This window comes from Lotus japonicus, chromosome 1 (assembly GCF_012489685.1).
Source record: "Lotus japonicus ecotype B-129 chromosome 1, LjGifu_v1.2".
Classification (NCBI taxonomy): Eukaryota; Viridiplantae; Streptophyta; class Magnoliopsida; order Fabales; family Fabaceae; genus Lotus; species Lotus japonicus.
This window is the reverse complement of record NC_080041.1, coordinates 8,110,718-8,122,698: the sequence shown is the minus strand read 5'-3', so window position 1 is coordinate 8,122,698 and position 11,981 is coordinate 8,110,718. Positions and strand designations below refer to the sequence as shown.

Here is an 11,981-nt window from a genome sequence, read left to right as displayed (position 1 = left end):
TACAACACTAACCAAAGGCACATTTAGTTACTCGTTAGATAACTTCACTTCTATTGTGAGTTTCTTATTTTATTTTTGAATTATTTTAAGAGTATTAATTAATTTTTATTGAATTTTCGTATTTTTATTTAATTCAGGATTTTATGAGTTTTTATTGTGATTTGCTAGATTTTGGTAGTTTTTATCTATCTTTAATTAGTACTCTTTTAAATTTTAGATTTGATTAGGATTTAGGTTGTTTATTTCTTGATTTTAAAAAAAAATTCATGTGTCAATTCGTTAGATAGAAAATTCCACGTGTCACTCTCAGGTTTATTCTCATAAAAAATTTCACGTGTCAATTCGTTAGATAACTTATCTTCTATATTGTGGGTCTTTTATTTTATTTTTGAATTATTTTTAGAGTATTAATTAATTTTTATAGTATTTTTATTGAATTTTCGTATTTTTATTTAATTCAGGATTTTATAAGTCTTTATTGTGATTTGCTAGATTTTTGTAGGTTTTATTTATCTTTAATTAGTACATTTTTAAATTTTAGATTTGATTATGATTTATGTTGTTTATTTTTTTATTTAAAAAAAATCCACGTGTCAATTCGTTAGATAGCTTCTGTTTTGTTGTGAGTCTTTTATTTTATTTTTGAATTATTTTTAGAGTATTAATTAATTTTTATGATATTTTTATTGAATTTTTGAATTTTATTTAATTCAGGATTTTATGAGTTTTTACTGTGATTTGCTAGATTTTGGTAGCTTTTATCTATCTTTAATTAGTACCTTTTTAAATTTTAGATTTGATTAGGATTTAGTTTGTTTATTTATTGATTTTATCTTAATTATTTCTTTTAAACCTTTTTTTTCTATATGTTTACCAAATTCTACTTCAATATAGAGCTTTCATACAATAGTCCTCCGTCATATAATGAATTTAGGCATACCTCAGATTTAATTCAAAAATGATTCAAATTTTCCCTATAATTTTTATAACTATATAAAAAAATTCAAAAACATATAAAATACGAAATATGTATTATATGTGATGCTTGGAATCTTTTTTATATTTTAAGTAATTCAAATTTTAATTAATTTAATATTCTCTATAATTTTTATAACAATATAAAATAATTCAAAAAAGTACAAAATAAAAATTTTGAACATTGACTTGACTGAATGTAATAAATAAAATAGTGAGTTTTCATACAAACACTGAAAATAGTGATGTTTGCCCAAAAGTTGATTTTTCCACACCTTACACTAAATAGATTATATAGAAATCATTCTTACATGAGTTTTTCATCAAACATTGACTTGACTGAATGTAATAAATAAAATAGTATATAATTGTTGAAAAAACCACTAATACTTTATCCTTCATTCCATTCTCCCATTCCTTTTATAATTATGCAGATTTAACTTGACAAACCAAGCATTTGAAAGTCATTTTTCCATAGGAACAGAAATAAAAGGAGACCATGTAAAAAATACACAAAAAAATCTACAACTTCTCCTTTCTCTCCCCTCAATTCTTTCACTCCCTCAATCCACTTCACTGACAATGATTAGGTTAATCAAAACATACACAGATCAATGTTTCACCTCCTATAACATAGGACACAAATTTTAGATGCAAATTAAGAAAAACGAATAAAATAGAATCACATACAAAGGAAAATCAGAAAACATAAAAAACAAATCAAAATATTGCAAAATTCCATATAGAATATAAAATGGACTCACCATCCATGGCTTCCAAAGAACATAAATCAAGAAAACAAAAGACTAAAAATTTGACCAACACAACGAATAAAAAAACATGAAAACAAATTAAGCAAATCATGTTTTTTCTACTGTGTATCCTAACATGTTCTCATGAGAAACAGAGACTGAGACGTGGCCAGGGAAGAGGCAGTGCATGAGTAGAGCCACAACAAACTTCTCCCATTCTCAATTTATTTTGTTGATAGCTCCATCCATGCTCTGCCTCTTCCCTGCCATTGTCCTGTCTCTCCATCAAGATTAACTTAGCTCATCCCTGTCAACATCAGCAAAATAACATTAAGCAGATACTAAATGCATAAAATGAGAAGTTCCACTGCTTCTACACTAAATCTTCTATTTAATTCAGATAGTTGCAAATCAATTGCAAAATAAAATACATATATCCTATAATGATGCTCCTGATCTCCATTTTGTTTCTTATGACGACCATTACCCATAAAATAATGAGCTTTCATGTCATGAACTTCAACTTGATGAACATCACAAAATGTTATAACATCTTCTATATAAAAATACCTATAGTCGGTGAACATTTCAAAAAAATTGGGGGGGGAGGCGATGGCCCCTGTCTACCCCTACCTAGATACGCCCCTGATACTCAAAAACAAACGTCATCACCCAACTCAATTTGAGATTTGTCACTGATTAAGCAAATATTAGAAGTTCCTTGAAGGAGTTTAAGTTTAATATAATGTTTAATTGATGTAAAGCTTTTAAAATTATTATTATTTTGTATTTTATTTAGTAGTCTTCTAACCACTCATATGTTCTCAAAAACTTCTTGGTAGACAACATTGCGCTTGGAGTTTGAAACTACCCCTTGTTTATCCCCTAGTGTTTTTTACCCGTGCGTTGCACGGCAAATTGATTGTTGGAGTTGACATTAATAAAAAATATAACAAAATGTGATGAGTATAGAGAAATACGTGTGGTATAGAGTAAATTATATAAGTTGTTTGTATGAGAGCTGTGATAGTAGAGAAAGAATGACGTAGATTCTCTCTCATCGTTGGGTTAAATAGAGAATAAGAGAGGGAATTAGTTTGCCATGAATCGACATTTAAATAAAAATAAAAATATCAAAATATAAAAACAATGATAGGCTTAATAAATTAATAAGATTACTCCCTCCCAATAACCAAAAAAATTAATAAGATTATAATTGGAAAGCTAAAAAAATTGATCAAACTTTGTTCTATGTCTACTCAAAATGAGAAGATTGAAAAAATACATTGGACCCACAAAATCTGCCCCTTTATCTCTCATCCCTTGCCAATCAAACACACTAACTCTTATCTCTCTCTCTCCTCTATTTCTCTCTTCTCTTTCACTACCATATCAAACAAAGCATTAGAGAACCTAGTTGAATAGTTTAGCAAGGCTATAACAAAATGGCATAGGAGTTCTTGGAAAATAATTTTAAAATTTCTTTAAATTATTTTTCAAATCTTATCCAATATAGCTTTTGTTTGAAAGTAACATATCCACTTCATTAGCATTCTTTGTGTGCAATCACCCTCCTCTCTCTCTGTCTCTCTATTCTCCTGCCTACAACTCATTTCCTTCTTCTAGCTTCTCATACCTTATTTCAAGTAGTGCCTTGATTTCTTTAAGGCATTTGATTCAAATTAGCCTAATTGAACCAACCAAAACACATAAAGAATAAAATTAAAAACAGGCACATATGTAGCTTCAAACCAATACATTAATCTTATGAATCAAATGCTAGACATAAAGAACTTTTAACTAAAAGGATTCATTCTCCTACCTCAGAAATTAAAAGCATTAAGCCACATGCTTTTCCTTCCCAAACTCTATCTCGAGCCTTTAATGTACTTCAACAATTCTTCTCTATTTTTTTTTTGAAATCTCCTGCATTCTTCATTCCTTAGATGGTCTGAGAAAACAAATCATAATATGTCTTAGATCAAGAAAATCATTTCAACCTACAATATTATATCAAGAAACTGATTTTGGAGCAACACGCGTAGGTAGATTGGCGGAACCATCACCTATAACCCGAGTCAAAATAAGATTAGACATAAATAAAACTATGCAACGAAGGAATTTGTAGAGGAAAAGGGAGAATGCTCACCACTTTTTCCGGCCAGCTCTCCAATTGAGTCATGGAACGTGACAAAGAGGGGAGTCGAAGCCATCATTATAAATTTAGTAAGGAGTAGTAGTAAATCTTCTTTCAAAATATAATTTATTTAAATCTTAGATAATTAGGGAAAATCTTTTAAAATTCAGGTTTCAAGATAAAATAGCACAACATAAGAGAGGCTATCTAACAAATTGACAATAAAAACAAAACAAAATATTTAAAAAATATTTAATAAAAATACGATAAAAATTCGGATTTTTTTTAGAGTATTAATTAATTTAAGATAAAAATAAACAACCTAAATCCTATTTGATTTATACTCTAAAAATAACTCTAAAATAGAATAAAATATTTCATGTAGAATCACATACAAAGGAGAATAAAAAAACATAAAAAACAAATCAAAATATTGCAAAATTCCATATAGAATATAAAATGGACTCACCATCCATGGCTTTCAAAGAATCTCTTTTGGTGGAATATCTATAAAGAAAACCTGAAGAAAAGAATTTGAAATTAGCATGGCAAGTGATGAACGAAATTGACCTTGAAGTCAAACATAAGTGAATGAAAGTTAAAGGTAAAGTAAAATAAAATTGAAAAAAACCATAACATATTATGCAAGCAAATGAAGAAAATAATTTGAAACCTCCATCTGCAACCTTCCCAATCAGTCCAAGGCAGCAAATCGGAGGGATGCGATTGCAAGTCGATGGCAAAGTGGTTCCGTTGAGAGATGAGACGATTTTGTGGGGGTGGTTCCGTTCAGTTGAGAGATGAGATGAAAATTGCATGGAGGAGATGAATTCCATGGAGGAGATAGTGGAGGTAGGCAGAGTTTTAAGAGGGTTTTTGCTGATGGGATGTATTATTGATTTAAATCACTTATCACAGATTTTATATTAAGATAAAATCATGAAATAAACAGCATAAATCCTAATCAAATCTAAAATTAAAAAATGTACCAAATAAATATAGATAAAAACTATCAAAATCTAGCAAATCACAATAAAAACTCATAAAATCAGGAATTAATTAAAAATCCGAAAATTCAATAAAAATACCATAAAAAAATAAATAATAATATAAATTAAGATAAAATACAGAAATAAACAACATAAATCCTAATCAAATCTAAAATTTAAAAATGTACTAAATAAAAATAGATAAAAACTATCAAAATCTAGCAAATCACAATAAAAACTCATAAAATCCGGAATTAATTAAAAATCCGAAAATTCAATAAAAATACCATAAAATTAATTAATACTCTAAAAATAAATCAAAAATAAATTAAGATAAAATCAAGAAATAAAAAACCTAAATCCTAATCAAATCTAAAATTTAAAAATGTATTTTTTTTATTAAGGAGAAATAAGGTAAGGAAAAATCAGGGCACATGTGGCAAGTGGGGCCAAGGAGAAATAGCTTACATGTAAAATATTATGTGAGAATCAATCTGGGAGCGACACGTCATTAACTTGACATGTGAGAGCGACACGTCATGCTAGAAGTTGTTCTTTTCTAATATATATAAAATTTAAAAATGTTCTAAATAAATATAGATAAAAACTATCAAAATCTAGCAAATCACAATAAAAACTCATAAAATCCGAAATTAATTAAAAATCCGAAAACTCAATAAAAATACCATAAAAAATAATTAATACTCTAAAAATAAATAATAATATAAATTAAGATAAAATACAAAAATAAACAACATAAACCCTAATCAAATCTAAAATTTAAAAATGTACTAAATAAAAATAGATAAAAACTATCAAAATCTAGCAAATCACAATAAAAACTCATAAAATCCGGAATTAATTAAAAATCCGAAAATTCAATAAAAATACCATAAAAATTAATTAATACTCTAAAAATAAATCAAAAATAAATTAAGATAAAATCAAGAAATAAAAACCTAAATCCTAATCAAATCTAAAATTTAAAAATGTATTTTTTTATTAAGGAGAAATAAGGTAAGTAAAAATCAGGGCACATGTGGCAAGTGGGGCCAAGGAGAAAAAGCTTACATGTAAAATATTAGGTGAGAATTAATCTGGGAGCGACACGTCACTAACTTGGCATGTGAGAGCGACACGTCATGCTAGAAGTTGTTCTTTTCTAATATATATAAAATTTAAAAATGTTCTAAATAAATATAGATAAAAACTATCAAAATCTAGCAAATCACAATAAAACTCATAAAATCCGAAATTAATTAAAAATCCGAAAATTCAATAAAAATACCATAAAAAATAATTAATACTCTAAAAATAAATAATAATATAAATTAAGATAAAAAACAAAAATAAACAACATAAACCCTAATCAAATCTAAAATTTAAAAATGTACTAAATAAAAATAGATAAAAACTATCAAAATCTAGCAAATCACAATAAAAACTCATAAAATTCGGAATTAATTAAAAATCCGAAAATTCAATAAAAATACCATAAAAATTAATTAATACTCTAAAAATAAATCAAAAATAAATTAAGATAAAATCAAGAAATAAAAAACCTAAATCCTAATTAAATCTAAAATTTAAAAATGTATTTTTTTATTAAGGAGAAATAAGGTAAGTAAAAATCAGGGCACATGTGGCAAGTGGGGCCAAGTAGAAAGAGCTTACATGTAAAATATTATGTGAGAATTAATCTGGGAGCGACACGTCACTAACTTGGCCTGTGAGAGCGACACGTCATGCTAGAAGTTGTTCTTTTCTAATATATATAGATTTTTGAGCTTTTGCTTGGACAATTTAAGCATCAATACCCAATAACATGGCTAGTAATTAGACTACCATTTTATACATATTTCAATGATCGTACTTTATTAAAATAATTTTGTTGGGCTTACTTTTCCATATTATATACTTCTAGGCTTGTCTTGTAGAAAACGTTGCACATTCTATTAGTTGAGCGAACTCTTTTAGTTGCATTAGTACAAGCTGCAGTGTAATGAAGATAATTCTAAATTGTTAGTAATTTGTTAAATATTAGGTTGTATTATGATTATTTTAGAAACTTTTATTATACATTGATTCAACGGTTCAACTAGTGACTCACAAATTCGACCACTGACCTATTGACCTAGTATCTTAACCGAGTCAATAACCCACAAGTTTATTAACACTAAATCCAGGTCTGATACCTCGTATTAATATTTTAGTAAAAATTCCTTTTCCATTTTTTCTTGGTACATTGGAAAGATAAGTTGCACCGTCGAGGGATTGATCATTCGACCTCCCCTACCCAACCCTCATGTACCATAGCTCTTACCACTTAAGCTATCATTTTGGGACAAAAATCTATTTTCTAAAACATGTATTTACTATGGACTATTCTAAATATTTTATGCAATTGAAATCAAAACACTGTTTATTAATGAACAATTCTCATAATTATTTTGTTATTAATTCAAAATATACACGTGGATTAAATGATTTATGAAAATTCACAAAATAAATAAATTAACACCTCAAACAAATATTTCCAGAAAAATAGTCCCCTTCACCATCTCTTGATTCTTTATGCTAGTACCCAAATTATCTCCTTTTAATATAGATTAATGTAAAATGGCAAACCCAGTGCTACAAAGCTATACACGAGCTCCTATTATACACAAGGTCCAGGATGGGAGACTAATTCCATTGCTGAACTTGTGTCCAGAAACTTACATAGCAGCAACTTTACCATTCCGTTGAGGCTCACCCATCTCAGTATGGATTAATGTAAAGGAGAACAAAAATAGTTCATGGACGCATGAAAGACTTGATCTAGTTTTGGCAGAGTTTGGGGCTCGGACCGAGGATGTATTTGAATACACGTTGAAGAGCAGGATAACATTTTTGCAGCATTGAAAAAAGTTAAAGGAAGCAAAGGCAAAGATTGGATAAAAGTCATTTTTCATAGCATAATGCTGATAACCAAACAAACACTAAGTTAAAAAACAGTGAAGTTTAAGGGATCTGAATGGTGATTTACTGATCGAGAAAACTGATACAAAGAGCTTTGTCCTACTATCTTGACTAGATGAATTAACAATGCCCAAAGAGGCTTCCAAATAAGAATCTTAATGGGGAAAAACACCAATTTCAAAGTCTTAGTAATTAGTATTACTGTGTAAGGGCTAGAAATTGAACTCCATAGTCTAAAACAATAGCAAATGAAATAATGCAGACAGTAAACGACGAAGCCAATCATAATAAAACAGAAACATTAAATATGACTAACACAAGATGAAGATTCAGAAGAAACAAGTATCCCCAGTTTGATAATTTAGAAATGAATACAAGTATCCTACAAAATGCTGCTTCAACAACTTGGAAATCAACTTCATAGTCAATAGCATTGGAAGAATTTTTTTTTATCTGACAGGACTAGATCACCAAAAGTTCAATAAGCTACAATTCTAAATCTCAGAACACTGCAGAGTGGTGACCTCATCAGTGCCTTAGGCTTCTACAGAAATGGCGGCAATATTACCCATCGACGAGGATACCTTGGTCTCCCTTCCTTTCCATCAAATAACTGCAGATACATCACAAATAAGATACAATATTCACTATTATGTGGTAGAGAAGAGAGAAGATAGACTAACAGTATTGATTCACATAATAGATAGTATTTGTAATTTCATAGGGTTTCATCCTTCAGTACAACTGATAAATTTATCCAAACAAAACAAGTACCAAATTTAGTGATCTAGCATAGCCAAACAATAAACATCAGACTCCTGGGGCAGTATTTTTCAATCATATGTCATAGCCGGTCTTAAACCCAGATAAATGAGGAATGTTGTGTTAGGCTTGCGGCAGTCAACAACGAAAAACTGGCCTTTTCTTTAATATGGATTAATTGACCCAGATAGCCAACCTCACTCAGTGGGATCAGACTTAAGTAAAGTAAGGTAAAGTAAGTGCAATGTCGCAGCAGAAGGAAGGAAGTAACATCATGATGGAGTCAAACTATCAAGTTAGCTCTAAACATTTCAAAATCCTCAAAATCTAAAATCAAACAGTTCAGTCAAAAGTGCACTTAAAACTATTATTTATGTTTATGAAGGTAGGTTTATATATCCTTTAACAGAATATTTTCACTAGGTTGTAAACTAAATTAGTGAGCTGCAGAATAAAAGGTAAGGAGACGAACCTTCTTCAAACGCCTGTGCTTTGCCAAAGCCCAATTGGTCATGATAAAAGTAGCAACGGCGAGAAAGATATAACCAGCAACAGTTTGCGTTGCAATGTTGAAGCCCAGCCATTGATAGATCTCAGTTGTGTAATTTGCACAAGTAACAATATTGAACAGAAAGCCGCGCGGGATTTGATATCCACCTTCTCCCCCAGGTCCACGAAGACTCCTCAGTATAATATGGCAATAGAAATTTGCAACTTGACAGAGTATTCCAAATCCAAACCCAATCTTTATTTGGAGGTCACTTACAGGGGTATATAGAGGATGGTTCACATAATAAGCAATGTATGAGCCAAAGGTCCAATAATAAGCACAGTTGCGAAAAACATTGGAAAGGGGTGAGGTTGCATGGCTGAAGCGATGCACGAAAAATGTTTCCAGAATTCGTTTGGCGTAGTGGAAACACCAATAGTACATGGCATATGTCTGCACCGGGCGGATGACACGTTCACTTTTGTAGCCAAAGTACTGGTAGACAGGGAAGTAATAGAATACTGGATAGAGAAGCAAAGGCCCCAAATACTCAAAGAAGAAAAGTGTCCGATAAGAAACTTGTGGGCCTAAGTCCTTGAATACTAGAGTTAAGGTTTCTGAATTTCCATCTGTGTAGTCTTTCAGATTTTTTTTGTAGTTAAGAACAACAGGCTTCTCCTTTGATCCTGGTTGGACAGGAAGTGTCAACCGCTGCCTTGATGGGTGCTTCTTGGCTGTTGAAATGAAACATACAAATCATTTTAGCGCGTGTTTGGAAATATTTCTACATTTGATTATATAGCCAAAATCAATTCTGGTAAGAAGCTTCTGGCTTTCAGAATTGATTCTGAGAAAAGTTAAGCTGATCCAAACATGCTATTAGTGATCTATGAAATCAACGTTTCCTAGGGACTGAGAAACATTTACAGACAAGCATGATTTTTCTTACAAGGTAGGTACTATCCGTACTAAGATGGAAGAACGAAGCAATAAATTAGTAGCAGCCAGCAGGAGTCAGATGCAATAAATGAATTAGTATTATCACCCATAATTCTTTTATAGTTCACCAACCCAACAAGAATTCGGTTAGCTTGCATTAGCCTTGCTGTAAGTTTCATTCTAATATTTCATTTTCAAGCTTAACAACCTAATCTAGGTATGGATGAGCAGCCATTTAAAGGCCATGCATATCTAATAAATGGTACTAAAATCCATGATGCAGTTATCAATTATCATCACATAGTATACAACATAAATTCCATCACAAAAATAACTAAAACCTTATCTAGAATTATCTTAGACCATCAAGATATAAGTCTGAGACCAACTGGATCTAAGTTTTCTACTCATACATTGCTTAAACATACGTAAGTTATACATAAAAATCGTAGAGCAAAATCAGACGGTCACTTACTTCTCTTATGAATTGCCTCCTGCAGATCTGCTACAGTAGCCTATGACAAAGAAACAATGGAAAAATCATTACCCTTGAAAACAAAGCTCTAATTTCCCAATTCAAAAGATTCACTAACGGGAAAAATTCAGAACTGCGTCAATAAAATCCCACTCTCGGAAACTAAGCTGAGAAATCAAAACTACCCTTTTGATAACAACATATATAAAAACATGTTAAAGAAAAAAAAATCAGAAATTTAGAAAAGACATACAGAATCACTGAGCCCAATGCCACCTTTAACAATTTCCCTTCCACTCCTAGAAACCAAAGTGACCTTCATCTTCAAAACCGAAACAGACCCACTTCACCAAACACTGTCAGCAACACTTTGCGATGCAAGATCTGACAGAAGAGCTGAAACACCCCCCAAAAAAACCAAGATTCATATCAAACACCACATACATAATATCAATCAGTAGCCAAAATTACAATGCAAGGAGCATAATTTTCACATGAAGATATCAAATTCACAATCATGAAAAATAGCAGAACTTTCAAAAATCAAATCTTCTAAGCAGCAAATGGCAAGTTCAAAGCTTTTATAAGTGAGTACTGGTGTATGAGAAGAAAGTTGCGAACTTTGACAAAAAAATTGGGATTCGATGATAACAAGGAGTGTGAGGCCATTCAAACCGAATCCAAAAAGGTTTGATTTTTATGCACAGTACAACAAAAATGAAGATAGAAAATCAAATTTCAATGACCCAATTGAACAAAGAAGAAGATAGAATAGGAAATTACCTGAATTGGTGGAAGAGAGTTGGGTCTGTGTTTGCTAGTTCCTCATAATCATAGACACAAATGAAAATGGGGGTTATGAAAATTTCAATATTTATTTAGTTGAGGATGGGAAGAAAGGAAGGATAAATAAATGGCATAGTCAGTAGAAGATGTGGCCATGCATATGCAACATTAATTGGATACAGTTAGGGTAGGACAACTAACCATTTGTGCTGATCATCTATAACAACACACCATGCCAAACCAATGTAGATTTATTAGATTGTGAATAATTTTGGTCTTTCTTTTCCAAATTCATCAAATCATTGTATTTCTAGTTAAGGAAATTTAACTCTATCATCAATTGTCTTCTATGTAAGATCCTTTGCTATGCTAATATTTGATGAGTATGTAATAAATTTGAAAAATGAAATGATTTTAGAAATTTGAAAGCTAGAAGTTTAGTTAAAAAACTTGATAAATTTAGAAGATTTTGTAGAATGTGATATTAAGGTTTGAATTAGAGAAATTAAGAAATTTGAGTTTTTTTTCATGTAAATTTTACTTTTTGGTTGAAAGTTTATTTTTAAAAAGGATTTTAAATGATTTGGAGTTTTTTTTTTTTTTTTTACAGATTTAGAGCATGTTTGATGTTTGATAACACATTACAATAACATTTTCCCTTACTTCGATGCAAAAAATGTAAAACACACATATTAATGTTATTTTTATTTATTTC

At 30.2% G+C, this 11,981-nt stretch overlaps 1 protein-coding gene across 1 annotated transcript; it reads right to left on the bottom strand.

The window, feature by feature from the left end:
• Nucleotides 1-8,099: 8,099 nt before the first annotated feature.
• LOC130733390 (very-long-chain enoyl-CoA reductase) lies at nucleotides 8,100-11,447 on the bottom strand. The gene is made up of 5 exons (XM_057585546.1): nucleotides 11,264-11,447; nucleotides 10,734-10,876; nucleotides 10,481-10,520; nucleotides 9,049-9,800; nucleotides 8,100-8,427 (listed from the first exon to the last, which is right to left on the bottom strand). The coding sequence occupies exons 2-5, from the start codon at nucleotides 10,800-10,802 to the stop codon at nucleotides 8,359-8,361; spliced, it is 930 nt and encodes a 309-aa protein (XP_057441529.1). The 5' UTR covers nucleotides 10,803-10,876; nucleotides 11,264-11,447; the 3' UTR covers nucleotides 8,100-8,358.
• Nucleotides 11,448-11,981: the final 534 nt, after the last annotated feature.

Coding starts and splice junctions, on each gene's coding strand:
- LOC130733390 (XM_057585546.1), bottom strand. CDS start 10,802: ATGAAGGTCACTTTGGTTTCTAGGAGTGGAAGGGAAATTGTTAAAGGT. Junction 10,521..10,733: donor GCATTGGGCTCAGTGATTCT/GTATGTCTTTTC, acceptor TCTTTGTCATAG/GCTACTGTAGCAGATCTGCA. Junction 8,428..9,048: donor AGCACAGGCGTTTGAAGAAG/GTTCGTCTCCTT, acceptor ATGTATCTGCAG/TTATTTGATGGAAAGGAAGG.